At 44.0% G+C, this 19,812-nt stretch overlaps 1 protein-coding gene across 2 annotated transcripts in view; it reads right to left on the bottom strand.

Annotated features, from left to right (window-relative positions):
- The window catches only part of LOC138299755 (ubiquitin carboxyl-terminal hydrolase CYLD-like), a 221,132-nt gene that overhangs the window by 157,817 nt on the left and 43,503 nt on the right, over positions 1 to 19,812 (bottom strand). For both annotated transcript variants that reach the window (XR_011204832.1, XM_069238293.1), the window contains exon 3: positions 13,094 to 13,408. Coding sequence is in view for 1 of the 2 variants with exons in the window: in XM_069238293.1 (XP_069094394.1) it covers positions 13,094 to 13,408 (315 nt within the window). In the remaining variant the exon portion in view is untranslated. The remainder of the gene's footprint in view (positions 1 to 13,093; positions 13,409 to 19,812) is intronic.

Here is a 19,812-nt window from a genome sequence, read left to right as displayed (position 1 = left end):
GCTCTGTATTTTACACTGGTCTGTTCTCATTCTTTTCAAGGTCGGATGTCAGCAGAGACTTTTCTGAGCTCATGGATCTGGTGATCGGATAATACTACTCGTGCAATTATCTTCTTGCTAATGTACAAAGTGAAACTCACTAACTTACTAACAGCTGCCACTGATGCATCTTTCTACCGCACATCTAGAGTGATTCAACTTTGACCACGGATCCTAACAATTTCACTTTAGCATCTTTAAATACATCCAAATCACGTTAAACTGTTACCCAAGACCAGATATCAATTTGACAGTCAAAAGATCTCCAACACACCATACTGGTAACAATATTATATTGTACTATATTATACTCCTATTTATACATCGCCTTCCTACAGCTTATAGCACCCAACGTTCTTTGAGATGACTGAATAAAAGACCCTTTTACTCATAAAAGCCAGTACCTCCGGATAAATGCCTACTGTTCACAAAACTGTGCAGTGCCCAATTTAATTTATGCAGCATAAAACTGTGTATGTTTTGAAAATTTGCATGCGTCAAAGTATAATGTAAGAGAAATCAAATTTTCTTTTCATTGAAATGTTCAAGTTTGCTCCAAACTCTTAATTCTGTTTATTTTAAATATGGGTTAATATCCTATAACATGTTATACTGAAATATGATGTTTTATACAAAAACAGCTAAAAATATTAAATTATTTCCATTAATAAAAAATAATGGTATTACTATTATCTTTTCGTGCCATTTTGAGAATCCATGTGAGAGCAATTGACAGTGACTTATTGCAACACAGACATAAAAGTAAGCTCATATCAATATCTAGTAACAACTTTCCAAAAAACTCATATTTTAAATTACAGTCCTACAAGTAAAAGCAATAATTGGAAGGGCCCAACTTTCTGGCAATTTTGGGTAACAGTTTTCTAATGTCAGGCTTGATCTATCTAGAGCTTTTACATAAAGCATTGTTTTTTTTTTTTTTTTTTTTTTTTTTTAGAAGTAAGGGGTAATGCTAACAGAAACAGGAATATTGCAAAAATCATAGTTTACAATCAAGATGTTCTTCCTATAAAATTACCTCCTCCCATATCAGCAAATCTCTATCGCTTTAGATGCAACAGTTATCCTCTGCAACGTTGTTATAGTCCTATGGAATGAGTACCTTAATATATCTCATTTACCAATGGAAGTCTTTGGTAGCTTGTTCCAGATCATCCTTATTGTGTTTTAAAATGTTTACTATAACTGCTGAAATATTGGGGAAAAGTAAGTAGTACTGCCAAAACATTTTGGAAAACAACAATCATGTTTGTGGAGAGCTATCTTAATGTAAATTCACCTAAATCTTTGGTTACCTGCACAAAGGTTCCTCACGGAAATCGACTAATAGAGGTCACACAGACATTCCATCACAGTGGGCATCAATGCCTTGTATTTTGGCGATTCTTACAGAGGGGCCAGTTTTGTTAGTTATTAAAAATGTGCCTTTAGATTTCCATGCGGTAGCATGTCGCTTAGATAAGGATGTATGATGGAACAACTAATGCATTTACAACGCTGTCTTTACAACGACCGCGTCTTTACCAAGCATGCCTTTACCACGCAAGTCTTCGCAACGAATTTAGTTGTAAAAGCATGTTTGGTAAAGTAACATGCATGATAAATTCTCCCCCGCCCTGCCCTTTCCACCTGCCCAAGCCCTAAAACTGCCCCTTCCCCACCCCTGCCCAGAGCCCTAACCCCGCTCGGCCTACCCTGCCCTGTCCTAAAGCCTGTCCCAACCTTTCCAAAAAACTACCCGGCCCCCCCACCCTGCCCTAAACTCTAAAACCTACCCTGGGCTAAAAACGACCCAGCCTGTCCTAAAAACTACCCCGACCCCCGTCCTAAACCGTAAAACCTAACCTGGCCTAAAAACTACCCTTCTCTGCCCTAAAAACTACTCCCAACCCTCGCCCCGAAACCTAAAACCTACCCAGCCCTGTCCTAAAAAGTACCCCGACCCCCTGCACTAAACCCTAAAATCTTCCCTGTCTTAAAATCTACCCCAACCTGTCCTAAAAACTACCCGACCCCCCCTACCCTAAACCCTAAAACCTAACTTGCCCTAAAATCTACACCTCCCCCAAGCCCTAAAAGCTACCCTGTTTTAAAACCTACCCGGCCCCTGCCCTAAGCCCTAAAATCTACTCTGTCCTAAAATCTAACCCACCCTTTCCTAGCAACTACCCAAGCCCCCATTCTGAACCCTAAAACCTACCCTGCACTAAAAACTATCCCAATCCCCTGCCTTCTTCCTAAACCCTAAAAGCTACCTTGCCCTGTCCACAAACCTACCCTGCCATGTCCTAAAAACTATCCGACCCCTGTCCTAAACCCTAAAACCTACACGGTTCAGTCAAAAAACTACCCCAACCCCTGCCCCACCCTAAACCCTACCACCTACCCTGCCCTGAAACCTACCAGCTCTGTCCTAAAAAGTACCCCGACCCCTGCCTTCACCTTAAAACCTACCCTGCCCTGTCCTAAAAACTACTGAGCCCCCCACCCTGAACCCTAAAACCTACACTGTCCTGAAAACCTACCCCACCCTATCCTAAAAACTACCCAACCCCCTGCCCTAAAACCTACAATGTCCTGTCCTAAAAATTACCCTGACCCCAACCCCTCCCTAAAACCTACCCTGCCCTAAAACCTACCCTGCTCTGTCCTAAAAACTACCCAACCCCCGCTCTAAACCCTAAAACCTACCCTGTCCTAAAACCAACCCCACCCTGCCCTGAAAACTACCCTGACCCCCTCTTCATCCTAAACCCTACCCTACTCCGGTCCTAAAACCTACCCCACCCTAAAAACTACTCGACCCCCGCCTTCACCCTAAACCCTAAAACCTACCCTGCCCTGTCCCAAAACCTACCCAACCCCTGCTCTAAAACCTACCCTGTCCTAAAACCTACCTCCCCACCCTATCCAGAAACTACTCTGACCCCCGCCTTCACCCTAAATCCTAAAACCTACTCTGTCCTAAAACATACCCTGCCCTGTTGTAAAAACTACCCCTTCCCACCGCCCCACCCTAAAACCTACCCTGCCCTGTCCTAAAACCAACCCGATCCCCCAACCTGTCCTAAAAACTACCACAACACTCCCTCCCCAACCCAGACCCCACTTACCCCTCAACCCTGGTCGCTGCTCCTTCCTGCTTGCTTCCTTCCTTCCGCCCGACTGCCCTCTCTACCGTTACCACGCATATGCTTGGCAAACGCATGCGTCGTAAACGCAGATGCGTGGTAACAGCAGCGTGGTCCATGCATATCGTTGCATTGACCGTGTTATTGGTGCTGTTTCCCTACTAGTACTTCCTTAACAGATTAGTTTGAAGGAAAATATCCTGCTTGAAGATAAACCATCGCTATTTAGATGGGATTACTTTATGAACTTGTCATTGACTTCGCTCATTAATGATTTTGCACAAATATATGATCACTATTTAATGTTCTGATGGGCTGACTTGACCTTATGCTGTGTGAAGTAGAGGCTTGGGCAACAAAAAGCAGTGTTAAGACCTGGGCACTCAACCATTCATCATATGTTTTCACTGAATTACATCCTTCATAGCACAGTTTGTCAAGACGATATATGTATGCGTAAGAAATGCCCCATTTTTCTTGTGGTCTCCCAAAGTCTCCTGCCGGATTGGCTGACTTTAGACCTCTCTGCACTTAACACTGTTAAACTGTAGTAAGATACCTGTGATTCCCTTCTAAAATGTGTGTACATTTGATGCCCTTGTTTGGCCTACTTAACTTCCCTATCAGTCCATGGTAAATGGGGTCTTAAATGACCCTATAGCAGGGAAAGGTAAATGTAATATGTGGGCTGCAGTGTGTATTTAGATCACCCAGATGCATGTGTAAATATGTTTCAGTGCTCTAGCTAGGCTGCAGTTTAAATGTACTGCAGTGACACATTGCAAAGAAACAGGTTTGTGAATTTAATAAAAAAAAGTCATATTGTTTGCATTTGTGTGATAAACACTGGTTTCTGTATTGTTTTCAGGGTCAAATCATCGAAATTACTTACAATTGATTCCAATTGTGATTTAGTGAGGGTCCCCGAATTTCAGTAATTATTAAATGGGAGTGCCCAGAAGAGAAAAAGACTAAGACCCACTGTTCTAGACATTTAGGGCCTGATTAAAACTTTGGCGGAGGGGGTTAATCCGTCCCAAATGTGACTGATATCCCGCCCACCGTATTACGAGTTCCATAGGATATAATGGACTCGTAATACGGCGGGCGGGATATCTGTCACATTTGGGACGGATTAACCCCCTACGCCAAAGTTGTAATCAGGCCCTTAGGCTCCAGCCACACTAAGAGGGAAAATCAGTTCTGACCCTGTCAGCTAGGGGAGTGGTCTATAAGACAAATACAGGCCTGTTAGTCCAATCACTTGCTGGTGCACAGGATAAATCTGGCACCTCCACCACCCCCCACTAAGAACATTCCTGAACCATGGAAGACTCCATCTGAAAAAGAAGGGACTGATGGAAAAAGAATCTTGACTTCTGAAGTCCTGGAAGAAGAGGACTCACACAAGGACTCAAGGACCCCTGAACCCAGCTGGGGCCCACACACTGGAGCTGTTCTCCAATTCATCTCCAAGGGTCAAGTGGTTGGCCTCCTGTTTACCTGCGTTAGGTAAACAAACAGCTGAAGGACTCTTGACTCAAACAGGCTCCAGCTGACTAATGAGGACTAAACCCTGCAGGAGATCTGGTTGAAGAGAGAAGTGGTGCCCAGAAGCCTGCCTTAAGGAGCTGTAGGCTACAGAACGGACGAGAAGAAGCTTACACAGCAACTGAAGACTAAGGGCCTTATTACGGGTTTGGCGGTCACAAGACCGCCAAACTTGTGGTGGGACCGCCGTGGCTTTGGCAGTTTGACCACCAAATTACGACTTTGGCAGTCGGACGGCCAAAGGACTACGGTCCCCGCCAGGAACATGATTCCTGCCACAACTATGTTGTGAGCAGTGCTGGGGCCCCCTTGCCCAACGCTGTCGGAATGCGCACTGTCTGCTTTGCAGACAGTGCTGGAGTTTAAGAATATTGGCCTCGGCTCAATATCTTAACACTGTTCCTGCTGGTAAGCCCAGTTGGAATGCGTATTACAATGTTCTTGCCAGTTAGTCCGGTGGGAACATTGTAATACGCTCGGGGGAACGTCACGGCAACCTCCCCTTGAGTTTGGGACCGCCAAACTCATAATGAGGCCCTAAGTCTGAAGGTACAACCTTTGACTGGAGCGGTCACTTGATGTATCCGACCCCCACCCTAGCGGTCTGCCTGAAGTTGTGCCTAGGTCCCTTTCTATTGTGAACTATTGTCTTTCAATAGTATTTGGATATTTGTAGGTGCCTTTTGCCTGAAAACTTTAGTCATATCTCTGGTTCCCTTTAACCTATTTTTATGGTCTGGGTGTCTTTTTGCTCATTAAAATATTCATGATTGTTCTAAAATGGACTTAGATTTTTATTGGGTTCTTTACTTTTAAATAGTTGATACTGCTTGAATTTAGCATGCAATTCTGCAGGTGTTTCATGCATCTACCCAGGATTAAGCTGAGATTCTCTCAGAACTGTACTTTGACATAACCAGAACGTATGCACAAGCCATAAGTCTCACAATTGTCATGTCTGGAACAGTAACTCTCAGATGAAATGCTGGGATCACTACCTAAAAAGCAAGGTCTACACCGCTTCAACTTGTGAGGTGTTCCCAGTCCTGCTCCCGTTCATTATATTTTGGTAAGTCCAAGACAGAGCTAAGAGACTAGTTCAGAACAACATATAAAAAGCTCATATGGGGCACTTCCGCTCCTCGATGTTTCCAATCCAAGGAGAGTTTTCATCAGCAGTAATTCAGGACTTCTTTAGTTCAGAACCCACATTAGTTAATAGAGATGTTACCTTTCCCAGAGAAAAACACTGGTCATTTGTTCATGTTTTAGAACTCTGTAAAGCCCCGCATACAGTACTTAAATAGACCATCATATAAAATTGTCTGCATTCATTTTTAACATGGCTTGTCGGTCTTTGCTTACTATAAGTATCAGTTAGGGATCATTAAGGCAGCTGTAGAACACATATAAAGCAATTTCGTCTTATGTTTACTGTTTAAAATATGTTCAGATAAGGGGAAAAAAATACCGGCTTTAAGTGATTTTTCAAATTTTTGTGCCGGCCGGAAAAACAAATTAGGGATTTGGGACTCGAGTTGACAGCCTCAGCCAGAGTAGGCATTGGACCACTCCCTGCTCCCTCTGAATCATTCCCAAATGGAAAAAACATTTTTGTTTTTAAAAGCGGCACCAGTACCTTTCACGCGTTCTTTTTGAAGAAAAAAAACAATATTTCCATTAGGAATGCAAATGCAGGGTTGCAAATTGTGACCTGCCTAATGGATATAAATAAGGTATGTCGTTCTGCGAACCTCTACGAATGGTGCATTTGCAAACTGATCTTAAAATAAATAGATTGGTTTAGCAAATTAGATTCTGTTTGCAAAAAGCCAGTGTGCAATTTGGAACTAATTTTGCAGAACAGAATCTGAGTACAAATGGTGTTTTGTGTTTTCGATGGGAGGTGTTAGTATTTTTATATCTCACAGTCAGCATCTAGGTACCTGCTACAGGTGTCAACCCTGCAAAATGTCACTCATCAGGTTTATGTAGAGTAATGCAACGCAATTAACACACCAGTTTAAATTGTCACATGTATTAAGAGGTCCAGGCAGTACTCTTAACTCATGACACTTGGTAACAAATATTTGTCACCTGTGGTGTCTGTCTGAGCACGATGGAAACTCTAGGGCCAGATCTGCTGCCGCCACCCTAGATGCTCATGGTGGCTGAGGGGAGTCAGTGGTTGTCTGTGGCAGTGCTGGCCACAAGGATTCATAGCCACTCAGTGTGTGAGGACCGGATGCTCTCCCTGCTGCACTCTCTGTTCTGTGTGACTGGGTGGCAGACCCAGTCCTGGGACATGTTTAGTGTAAAGCCCAGGAGCCTGGTGCAGTCCATCGGGCTGTGTACCACTGCACCTCTGGTTAGCCGCAGGCTGTCCAACTGGAGGCCTCAGGCTGCGGCCCTCCCCAGCACCCGAGCAGAAAGAGTGCTCCTGCTAAACCAGCAGCCTGTGAGGTGCTGCCTTGGACTGCACAACCTCGGGCTCTTCTTTTGGATGCAGAATGTCCAGATTGCACATAAGGAATGTCCTACTGCTCTTCCTACATCCACAGGGCCCTAGGTGAGCTGGGTCCCATCAGGCCAGGTGAGGGGAGTGGAAGGCAGGACTTTCAGTCTGGTGCATGGCCGCTGTCGTCCTGCAGACGATGGGTTCGGGGCCGAGGTGCTGGTAACTGTCATCTACTAAGGGTATAGAAACATATGTGGGTACATACCTATATGGACACATAAAACCCTGTATTACTTTGAGGGGAGTTTTTCTTTGTGCCGTGCCAGTGATGGTTATTGACTAGCCCCACTCCTCTGATGACGGAAGCCCCGAGGCAGACGCTCCACTCTTCAATACTTATTTCGCTCATGGCTGTCCAGTCCCTGGCGGAGGCTGCACAACAGAGCATACGTGGGGTGGGGTTAATGTAGAAACAATGACTCAATCAGTGGCAGGTGGAAGCACTAAGGCGACACAGACTCTGTTCAATTAGAGTTGAGTCTCAGACTAATTGCACCGAAAGATGGAGTAACCATGACCGAATGTCAGGCACGGGCCCCAGCAGCCATCTTGTGTCATTAATCTTTCAGGAAAGAGGTGCTGCGCCATTACGAGCCAGGGTGAGAGGAATAAATGTGACACACTCAGCAGGTACTGCATCCTTGCAGTGATGCGCGCAAGTTAATAAAATGTATTGGTCTAACACGAGATGAGCGGTGGTACTTGGAAATGAGGGCCTGTAATTGAGCATTAGGGCTATATTTGGGCAGCATCTGGCAAATGATGGTTGCATCTGGGTATGCACTTGCTGCATATGACTGACATAGCAACAACTGAAATAGGTTTGTACCTCACCTGGCAGCCTTTTTGCTATTTATTAATCCTGAACTCATTGTGTCATTTTGCCTTTATTGTAAATGTATTACTTTGTTGATGTTACACCCTGTGACGTCGTGAATGTCAACGTTCACATGACATCCCGCCCTCCCAGAAACTCTGCGACGACCTCTCCACCTTCTTCCACCAGAAAATCGCCACCATCCACAACAGCTTCAACACCGGTCCACCCCTGACGTCTCCTCCCACGACCGCCGCCTCACCGCCTGGACCCACGTGGACGATGCAGAAACCATAACAACCATGAACACCATCCACTCAGGCTCCCCTACGGACCCTTGCCCTCATCACGTATTCAACTCAGCCAACGCCACCATCGCCCCCGAACTCCGCAAGATCATCAACCTCTCCTTCACTTCCGCAACTTTCCCGGACAGCTGGAAACACGCAGAAATACAACCCCTCCTCAAGAAACCCAAGGCCGACCCCAACGATCTCAAAAACTTCCGTCCGATCTCTCTCCTCCCTTTTCCAGCTAAAGTCATCGAGAAGATCGTCAACACTCAGCTCACCCACTTCTTCGAAGACAATTCCATCCTGGACCCCTCACAATCCGGATTCAGACGAAACCACAGCACTGAGACTGCTCTCCTCGCCGCCACAGATGACATCAGACATCAAATGGACAACGGCGAAACCTCAGCCCTCATCCTCCTCGACCTATCAGCCGCCTTTGACACAGTCTGCCACCACACCCTACTGACCCGCCTCCAGGAAGCCGGCATCCAAGATAAAGCCCTCCACTGGATCTCATCCTTCCTCTCCGACAGAACTCAGAGAGTCCGTCTCTCCCCTTTCCGCTCCAAAGCCACCAACCTCATCTGCGGCGTCCCCCAAGGATCCTCCCTCAGCCCTACGTTGTTCAACGTCTACATGGCCCCCCTCGCTAAACTGGCCCGCCAACATCATCTCAGCATCATCTCCTACACCGACAACACCCAGCTCGTCCTCTCCCTGACCAAAGACCCGCTCACCGCCAAAACAAACCTCCACGAGGGACTAAAAGCCATCGCCGATTGGATGAACAACAGTCGCCTGAAACTCAACTCCGACAAGACGGAAGTCCTCATCCTCGGGCGCACTCCCTCGGCCTGGAACGACTCATGGTGGCCCTCCGACCTCGGACCCCCGCCCACCCCTGCCAACCACGCAAGAAACCTCGGCTTCATCCTGGACTCCGCCCTCACCATGTCCAAACAGGTCAGCGCCGTCTCCTCCTCCTGTTTCAACACCCTTCGAATGCTCCGCAGAATCTTCAAGTGGATTCCAACAGAAACCAGAAAGACGGTGACCCAGGCCCTCGTCAGCAGCAGACTTGACTACGGCAACGCACTCTACACAGGCATCCCAACCAAAGACATCAAACGACTCCAACGTATCCAAAATGCCTCCGCCCGACTGATTCTCGACATACCCCGCCGATGTCACATCTCCCCTCACCTAAAGGAACTCCACTGGCTCCCGGTAGACAAGAGGATCACCTTCAAACTCCTCACCCACGCTCACAAGGCGCTTCACAACACCGGACCCTCCTACCTCAACACCAGACTTAACTTCTACACTCCAACTCGTCAACTCCGATCCGCCAACCTCGCCCTCGCCATCGTACCCCGAATCCAGCGCAAGACCTCCGGCGGCAGATCCTTCTCCTTCCTCGCCGCCAAGACCTGGAACTCTCTCCCCACACCTCTACGCCAGACCCAGGACCTCATCGCATTCAGAAGGCTCCTCAAGACCTGGCTCTTCGACCGCTAAACCGCAGCGCACCACGCCCCCCCCTCCCCTCAGCGCCTCGAAACCCTGACGGGTACATAGCGCGCTTTATAAATATTGTGATTGATTGATTGATTGATCACTTCCTGTTCTACAACTAGGGGTGTTGGTCCATGGTGTCACTTCCGGTGATGTAATCATTGGTCAAAGGGAGTGCGATGTCACTTCTGCTACCCCTAGTATTTTGGTTTATCGACCTCCATGCCCTGCAGTTTTTTTTGGGCGGAGAACTTCTGTACACTGTCAAAAGGGTTTCCTTAGAAAACTTGGAAGAGTTGAAAATTGAAGGAACTAAGCTCTCATTTCACATCGAAGGGTGTTGTAAAAGAAGAAGTGAAATCATCAAACAAGGGTGGAGTTTATATGCAGCTTTGTGTTGTCATGTCCAGAGGTAGAAAATACTCCTAATAGAAGCTACTAGCACCACTCGCCAGTGAACAGAAACTATTACAAGAGTTTCCGGATTCAGTTTGGTGCTTGAGGAGATTGGGTTAATAGTGCATTTTGAGTTACAGTTGAATGTAGTCACAAGTTACCCGACTTGTTCATTTGCTTAAAATAGGAGCAAATGACGAACGATGAAGCTTGTAGACTTTTTGGAAACATGATGGCTGTGTTTTGGTGGGTTTATTTACTTTGTAACTGCTTTTAGAGTAGTTGGTCTGCCTTGTAGATCGATAGTAGTTTATGCTGATATAAAATAATACAACTGAACATTCTACTGCGCAACTGTCAGTTGGCAGTCCTTTGTAACACTGGGCAGGCAAGCAAAGTGAGTGAGTCCAGCTTCTTTCGGGGAAATGTATTTTAGTTCCCAAAAATAAGCTTACCAGTTTCTAAAAACAAACAAATGCTACCATCAAATGTTGATTTTTTTTGTTTAGTGGACGCAAATCCTTTTCCCACGCCCATAACAGCTCTTTTCAAGAAGAACCAATTGTCTTCCTAAAGTTCAAGTTTTCTCTTATAACTAAAAACGTTTTGTGCCCCAACATCAGCTTATAATTGTCATGGATTTATTTGGCAGATTTGTACTGCACTAAGCAAGCTAAAAAGAGCCACTTGAAATCTCTCTATGAACAAGGACAGGCTCAATAATCAACTTGAAAGATAATATGGTAGTATCAAAGATTGATGTTGTGAAGCTTTCCTGAAAATTGCCATCAGGTGGAAAACAAAACCAAGTCTGGATTCATCAAGTACTAAGGTACTACTTCCATACATGGACAGATTTAGCCCTTTGTGCCTCTGAGCCATTCCCAAAAATCAGGGCTGCCCACTATGCCCCACAGATTTTCACTAACATCATGCCCTGTACGGCCACACACATATATCAGAAATGCCAAAGATATGTCAAAGATAGGCACCATCATGCCAGAGGTGGCCTCCATAATTCCAGGAATGCCTATAATACACAGAGGTTATACACCATTATGCAACGGCTGGGTCCCATCATGCTAGGAACGGCAACCAGCATACTAGGGAGCATCTTCATGCCAAGGATACCCACAATATGCCAAGAATAACCATCATTATGCCAAAGATGGGCCCGATCTTATTAGAGATTTCCCCTATCTTCCAAAACACATTTTGCCAGATGTGAGCTCCATCATTCCAGAGATGCCCACAATATGCCATTACATCAGGGTCTAAATTATGCCTGGAGTGGGCATAATGGTACCAAAGAATTTCCATCATATACAAAAACTACCAGTATGACGCCAGGGCCCCCATTACGCTTGGGTTGGGGTCAATGATGCAAGAAATGCTCACAGTGGCAACAATTACATCATCATGACAGGCCTATTTATGCCAGAGATGCTCACAATATTCCTGGAATGGGCACTATTAGGTCATGAGTAGACCCGGCCATACAAGAGTAGTCTCATATGCCAAGAGATAGTGGATCGGCTGCCATGAGTTGGGCACAGCCTTCAAATAATTAATATTGGTTCTGAATTGTAACTGTTAATTTGGAGAAGGACTTATCTATGCTTTCAGTACTCAACAGTCTTAAGTCACAAGCAGCAGGAACAGGAGCACACAGAGAAGTGGGCTAAGTCAAGGGACGGTGTGATGGTCCAGCTCACTCCCGGAGGGGGGCTTGTTGGGGTTTAATGGTATAGCACTGTGTTAGATACAACCACTGCCCCGCCTACACCAAGATTGCAAGGAGAAAATACCAGATACTGGGCCATATTTCACAGTGGCAAAACTTACAAACAGCTTCTTGCAGCACCATAATCAAAGCTTGGCAAGGGGACTGACATGCATTAACTTGTACACATTTTATTATGTTTGTTGTTTGTTAAACTGGTTTAGGTATAATTTAATCATGTAACTGCAACACCTAGGTGTCTGAGGACATCTCTGCAGGTCAGAGATGATCACCCTGAGAGGTATTTTTCCCTCACCTGGAGGCACAGCATGCTACACTACACCAGTTATGCCCCCTTTCCCTTCAGCAACTGAGTTTTGTTTTTTTACCACCAGTCTGGTGATCACAGACATCTTGAGCTCTGCAGGCACCTCGGCCTAAAACGAATGAGTTCAAGTTAATAAAGAAAATGGATAGCCCTGCATCAGAAAAGGAATTACAGTGCTAGCCACCTTTGTACCACCTGTAGCTGCAAGCCTATAACCAGATCAGCGTGGACAGTTGTTTCTACTGCATTGCAGCTTTTCTCAAGACCCTTCAGGTCAGAATACACTGGGCTATCTTTCTGCTCCTAGTCTAATTTTAATACTATGAAGAAAGCAAAAGCAGTTACACTAGGCCTGAATAAACTGAGCTCAGCCTGCATGACTCTAACAAGCAGATAGCCACGGCAGCATCATGGGGGCCACAGAAAGACTCTTCACCACACAAGCACACCAGCCCCTGCTTTGACTACACAGAGCACACAACATTCCTCTGTCCTCTACACCAAGCCCTCCCTTTCCCCTACATTCTCAGCTCAGGATACAGGCTGCTTCAACAGCACCATTTCGGTCTCTGGGGCAGATCAGCAAGGCATGCGTTGATCATACTTTCAGAACCTGAAGCCAGGATTTGTAGGTTAGAAAGTATCAAGGTCCTGGACGAGTGGGGCACCGGCACAGTGACATCTTGGCAGGCTTTAATACGAGTCCTGGCACCCATTACATCATTTGATGTACTTTTATAGTATCCCAAATTACTCACCAGTAAGATACCCACATACACCCCAAGATCCTCCTTGTTGGGTAGCGGGTCACAGTATACAACCTTGCCCAGTTGCTGCTCTTCTCCCATCCAGAAGAATACCCGGGCACCCAGTTCCAGGCGTGGAACTTGCTCATCTGTGGATGAGGCGGCATGATGTTGCATTCTCTCTCCTGGGATGTCTTGCTGACCAACAGGACAGTCCGATGGCTCGATGCGGCTGATGGGTACAATGACACCACAGTTCTCCTGGCAGCTGAAAAGCTTCTGGCCCTGGTAGGAGCCATCAGTGAATCCTTTACCAGCTGCCGAACCCTGAGGAGAAAAAGAGGTATTGATCATCAGTGGACATTCCACGATTCAGAGGACCAGTGTGCTGCAGCAAACCACCACGAGTCCTAACTTCTCCACAAGGCAGTGATTTCTCTTCAGAAAAATTAAATAAAATCTATTGGAATAAAGCTATTATGATATTTTTTAGCTATGCAATAAATCCAGTCCGCAGGGCAACAAAAAGCAATTTCACAGCACAGTTAATGAACTCTGCAGTAATATATTGTAGAAATCATCTCCAACTGTGCAGCATCGCTTTGCATCAAGCTGCCAAGGAATGCATTGAAAACCAGGAGACTTTGGGCTGCAACCTAAGCCTCTGCAATGTCACATAAATGAAGCCAGGCTGATACAACCTCAGATTGGTACTGTAGCATATATTTATCCTATTTAATAGACGAAGCACCAGTGCTTAATCTGTGCTTGTTGTTTCCAGTGCTGAGCACCTGCACTTATTTTTGAGGGCCGGCGCTAAGTCTTCTGCCTCAAGCACTTGCTGAGAGCAAAAAGGCACATACGGAAAAGACAGAGGAAGAGAAAAACAAAAAAGCGTTACAAAGGAAGAAAGCAGAAAGCTGCAAGAGTGTGCTGAAGGGGCAGGGAGTGGCTGTAAATGGATTGAAGAGGCCAGAGATGGCTTCAGGATTACACTGCCTCATTACTCTGTGCTCGGACATTTAACTGCAGCAGCCGCGTGTTTAACAGGAGGGCTTTGGGCACCGGCACCTTTTTATTTACAAATTAAGCACTGCGAAACACCAAGATAAATGTGTGTGTATGTGCTCATACTAACCCCATTAGACATTACGCAACCTAAAGCGCACTCCACAATCTGCAAATATCCACATCAAGCATTCTGTACCATATGGCCCAATGGGTTCCACCTCAACATACAAAGCACTCAGGAAGCCTGCCTCAGGCCAACTTGTTCCACACTAACACAACCTCCTCTTTGAGAAAAACACATTCTTGTCACATATATCACCCTAGACCGAGTGGTCATAATTCAACGTGCTGTAGCTACCAGCCTCTGATTAGCTACGTTCTGCATAGGCAGGAAAGGAATTGAGAAAAAAAACAAGAGTTGGTTCAAGTAAGGCTATAGAAGGCACTCTGGGATGAGTGTAGGCTCTCTTTTGTAGATGGCAGAGTAAAACCAGAAGAGACAAAGAGAGACTCATCTTATTCAGCATGTAGGAGGAGCCTGGGGGTCCTGATTTGGGAGGAGAAAGAGAATAGTGGCAAATATTGATCAAGCTATTTAAAAAAAAAAAAAGACAACTTCAGCTCCCCACCTGATGAGAAAACGATGATGGCTGTAGAAGAAAACGTATCAGAAACTTAAATATTACATTCAGAAATATTATATATGAAATATTTAATAAGCAGTGCTGATATATGTCAGAAGGTAATAGTGAGCTCAATAGAATTGTGATGTTCTGTTTGCACGGATATCAGTTGTATGGGCTGTAAGCATACCTGAAGATGTCTTTTGGTATTAGAAAAGAATATTCTAATAGTACATGAAGTACACCCTGCGGGACCACGGCACAGTATCTTCTAAAATAACAGGACATCTTAGGAATGAGCAAACTAGTAGCTTTCCTATGATCCTGACGGACTGGGTACATAGACAGTGGTCCAACGCTGTATACCTGGTACATTGACCTACACCAGTGACCACCCCTAGTACTTGCAGTACTAGTGTTGAGTTAATCTACACAATTTTAACAGGTGGAAAGCACCTCCTATGTACGCCGGTTTACTATCTTATGTTTATATACTGTTAACATGTATCTAACATAAATGAAAGAATTTCTACAGGTAAAAAGTCATTTTTTTGTTCTTAGTAACGCACACAGATAAAGTTCTTAAATGTACACCAACCTGATTCCAAGTTACCTCAGTCTCCCTCCTTGCTGCATGGAACATATTACTGATACATATCATCAGACATTACTGAGGTGATGTCTCTACCAAAAGTAATACACTTTTTAACAGGTTAAAAAGGTATGATTCCTCGCGTAGCGAACACGAGTACATAATATGTGCTCCAGACTTGTCAAAATGTAGTATGTAAACTAACACTAGTAATGGGTTTACTGTACTCTGCAATAAAGACAAAACAATCCCGAAGGATTTTAAATAAACTCAGCAGGATCATATTTTATTTATCTGATTGTTTGCTTCCATAGTGGGATGTTGTCCTTCAGCCAGAGTGTACCTGTTGTGCACGGTGGGAACAGTACTTAACCTACAGAACGGCGCTGCTCATTGCTGGTGGACTTTACGTTAGGGAAATCTAACGTGGTCAGATATGAGCCCCGTGGCCCAAAAACTATTTGTTCATCAAGCCCTTCACCGAGGAGTTGAGTACATTCATCTCTACCTTCTTATTTTAAATAAAGTGCCAGCATTAAATCAAAAAAAGTTTGTCTCTTACCTTTTAGATACTTGACAAGCTGACAGTGTGTTTTAACTGACATTTTCACCTAACTATAACGTCCCTTTAACCTTAGTGTTTTCAGCAAATATATGTATATACAGGGAGTGCAGAATTATTAGGCAAATGAGTATTTTGACCACATCATCCTCTTTATGCATGTTGTCTTACTCCAAGCTGTATAGGCTCGAAAGCCTACTACCAATTAAGCATATTAGGTGATGTGCATCTCTGTAATGAGAAGGGGTGTGGTCTAATGACATCAACACCCTATATCAGGTGTGCATAATTATTAGGCAACTTCCTTTCCTTTGGCAAAATGGGTCAAAAGAAGGACTTGACAGGCTCAGAAAAGTCAAAAATAGTGAGATATATTGCAGAGGGATGCAGCACTCTTAAAATTGCAAAGCTTCTGAAGCGTGATCATCGAACAATCAAGCGTTTCATTCAAAATAGTCAACAGGGTCGCAAGAAGCGTGTGGAAAAACCAAGGCGCAAAATAACTGCCCATGAACTGAGAAAAGTCAAGCGTGCAGCTGCCACGATGCCACTTGCCACCAGTTTGGCCATATTTCAGAGCTGCAACATCACTGGAGTGCCCAAAAGCACAAGGTGTGCAATACTCAGAGACATGGCCAAGGTAAGAAAGGCTGAAAGACGACCACCACTGAACAAGACACACAAGCTGAAACGTCAAGACTGGGCCAAGAAATATCTCAAGACTGATTTTTCTAAGGTTTTATGGACTGATGAAATGAGAGTGAGTCTTGATGGGCCAGATTGATGGGCCCGTGGCTGGATTGGTAAAGGGCAGAGAGCTCCAGTCCGACTCAGACGCCAGCAAGGTGGAGGTGGAGTACTGGTTTGGGCTGGTATCATCAAAGATGAGCTTGTGGGGCCTTTTCAGGTTGAGGATGGAGTCAAGCTCAACTCCCAGTCCTACTGCCAGTTCCTGGAAGACACCTTCTTCAAGCAGTGGTACAGGAAGAAGTCTGCATCCTTCAAGAAAAACATGGTTTTCATGCAGGACAATGCTCCATCACACGCGTCCAAGTACTCCACAGCGTGGCTGGCAAGAAAGGGTATAAAAGAAGGAAATCTAATGACATGGCCTCCTTGTTCACCTGATCTGAACCCCATTGAGAACCTGTGGTCCATCATCAAATGTGAGATTTACAAGGAGGGAAAACAGTACACCTCTCTGAACAGTGTCTGGGAGGCTGTGGTTGCTGCTGCACGCAATGTTGATGGTGAACAGATCAAAACACTGACAGAATCCATGGATGGCAGGCTTTTGAGTGTCCTTGCAAAGAAAGGTGGCTATATTGGTCACTGATTTGTTTTTGTTTTGTTTTTGAATGTCAGAAATGTATATTTGTGAATGTTGAGATGTTATATTGGTTTCACTGGTAATAATAAATAATTGAAATGGGTATATATTTTTTTTTGTTAAGTTGCCTAATAATTATGCACAGTAATAGTCACCTGCACACACAGATATCCCCCTAACATAGCTAAAACTAAAAACAAACTAAAAACTACTTCCAAAAATATTCAGCTTTGATATTAATGAGTTTTTTGGGTTCATTGAGAACATGGTTGTTGTTCAATAATAAAATTAATCCTCAAAAATACAACTTGCCTAATAATTCTGCACTCCCTGTATTTACATCCCATAACCAGGCACAGCCAACCTCAGCTGAATTAACTTAAAATAATTTTCCCCAGCTTATGTAATATAAACATTCCCTTAAAAGAAAGTTCTTAAGCTTATTACATTTCCCTCTTTACAAAATGTGGAATAAATATTTGCAAATACCTATGACAGATAATGGCACAACATACACAAACATACCTGTACCCACACATTAAACAGCCACTGACTATAACTAGTACACAAACACAGCACAGAACAGTAGTTCTTAACCTTTCAGACTTCTGTGGACACGCAATTAATCATTAGTGAAACCCGGGAACCCCCACTGACTCATTATTGGAGTCCAGGGACATACACTGAGTCATTACTGGAAGCCTGCAACCCCAGCCTGAGCATTTTCATTGATTTGAACTCCAAAACAATACACAAAAAATACAGAACCAAGCATTTGTAAAAACAAAAACAAATTATGAAATATTGTATTTAATTAATTAATTAAAAAAACCAACATCAACATTTTAATGGGAATTCAATTCAGGTCACTCATCATCCATATAATCTGTCTGATGCACATGCACTGGTCCCAGAAATCAATCTGACTATACTAACTTGATTTTTAGACCCCAATTGCAAAATCCTGCACATTAACAGACCAGTTTACATTTTTCAATTGTATATTTTGCTTCTTTATTTATATACACTTTATTAATCTATTGATATTATTTAACTTTCGTTGCTGTCGCGAACCTCCTGAGTAGGCTTTGCAGACCACCAGAGTTCCCTGGGCCACAGGTTAGGAGATTCAATAGGACACTTTACTAATCTATTCTTGCTTTATCTATAATCACCTTCGACCACAACATAATTATTAACCTTCATGATCATACAAGGGTCTATTTGGAATCTAGTTTATTGACAAAACCTAGGTTCCTCTCCCTCACACAATCCCTTTTATCAGTGGTTCTTAATCTGTGGTCAGAGGACCTATGGGGATCTGCAAGGCCTACTCAGAGTGTCCATGACAGTGTTTTAAAGGTATCAAATAATGCATTAGAATTAATAAAGTATATGCAAATAATGAAGCAAAGTTCAAACTGTGAAAGATGTTGCTATATTCGACTGTGAACTGAACAATTAAGGAAACAATTTAAGTATCTGTGTATTTGTTTGGTGTATACTTGTTTAATATATGTGTATTGTTTTAGAATTCAACTCATATAGGTTTCTTTGGCTGGTAGTCCCCAACTTCCAGTGACTCGGTGAGGATCCCCAGATTCCAGTAATTAATCAGAGGTGGTCCACAGAGCCCTACATTGTAATCATCACTCCCTCCTGACCTTATTCTGGTCATAACACGCACGTCCTCTATACGCCTCTCAGTATCAACATGACAACCATCATGTTCCAACCAAACAAGACACCTTTTTTCCAGCACACCATTCTATCATTAAAAAACAAACAGGGTATTTTTAGTCACAGCAGGAGGTGCTGTGCAGTACACCCACAATCGTTTTACTACTCATCTCCTCAAGACAAACACTCCTTAACTGCCAGGTTTCCACTAAACCTCCGATTGTCTCTCTCCACTAAGTCATTGGCTTTGAGATTGTAAAAAGCCGTATGTGTATTCTCCACTCCCTGACTTTTAAAAAATGCACTACTTTCTGTTGAACATTGCTGAAAACCGTTATCTACTGTCAAAACTTGGGGTACCACCTTACTCAGAAATACTCTCCTAGAACCTGCACAATATCTAACAAACTGCACTTCAATCTACTTAAACAAGTAAACACCGATTACCATAGCAACCCAGTAATTCCTCTATACAGAGTTCATTAGGCCCACAATAAGCAACTAAGTCATACCTTATATGGAATAGGGACAGGATATAAAGGTACAATTTCACTCTTTAAACTGTTGTCAATCTCCTTGACATACCTCACCACCAGATATGTTTCTGAAGCATGGCACTATGTCATACTCCTTTCAACTTGCCCTTTATGAGGCATATCTATTATCATGTTTGCCAACACCACTGGGAGCATAACCCTTCCATTTATTAAAACTCCAACAGAATTGACATAATTCATTCATTACCAGCAAACCTCCTACCTTGATCTATATCACCAGCACAACCTTGCACTGCATACTTCCTGACGTCCTTCAAATCCACATCACTATCTATGGCTGCAAACCAATCAGACTCCAAAATTTGCACTCGAACTGTATTCTCATACCATACATCATCTTCCAAACCATTCACCTCAAACATCTGCTCATTATGCT

Source organism: Pleurodeles waltl, chromosome 6 (assembly GCF_031143425.1).
Source record: "Pleurodeles waltl isolate 20211129_DDA chromosome 6, aPleWal1.hap1.20221129, whole genome shotgun sequence".
In the NCBI taxonomy this organism is placed as follows: domain Eukaryota; kingdom Metazoa; phylum Chordata; class Amphibia; order Caudata; family Salamandridae; genus Pleurodeles; species Pleurodeles waltl.
This window is presented reverse-complemented; position numbering and strand designations above follow the sequence as displayed.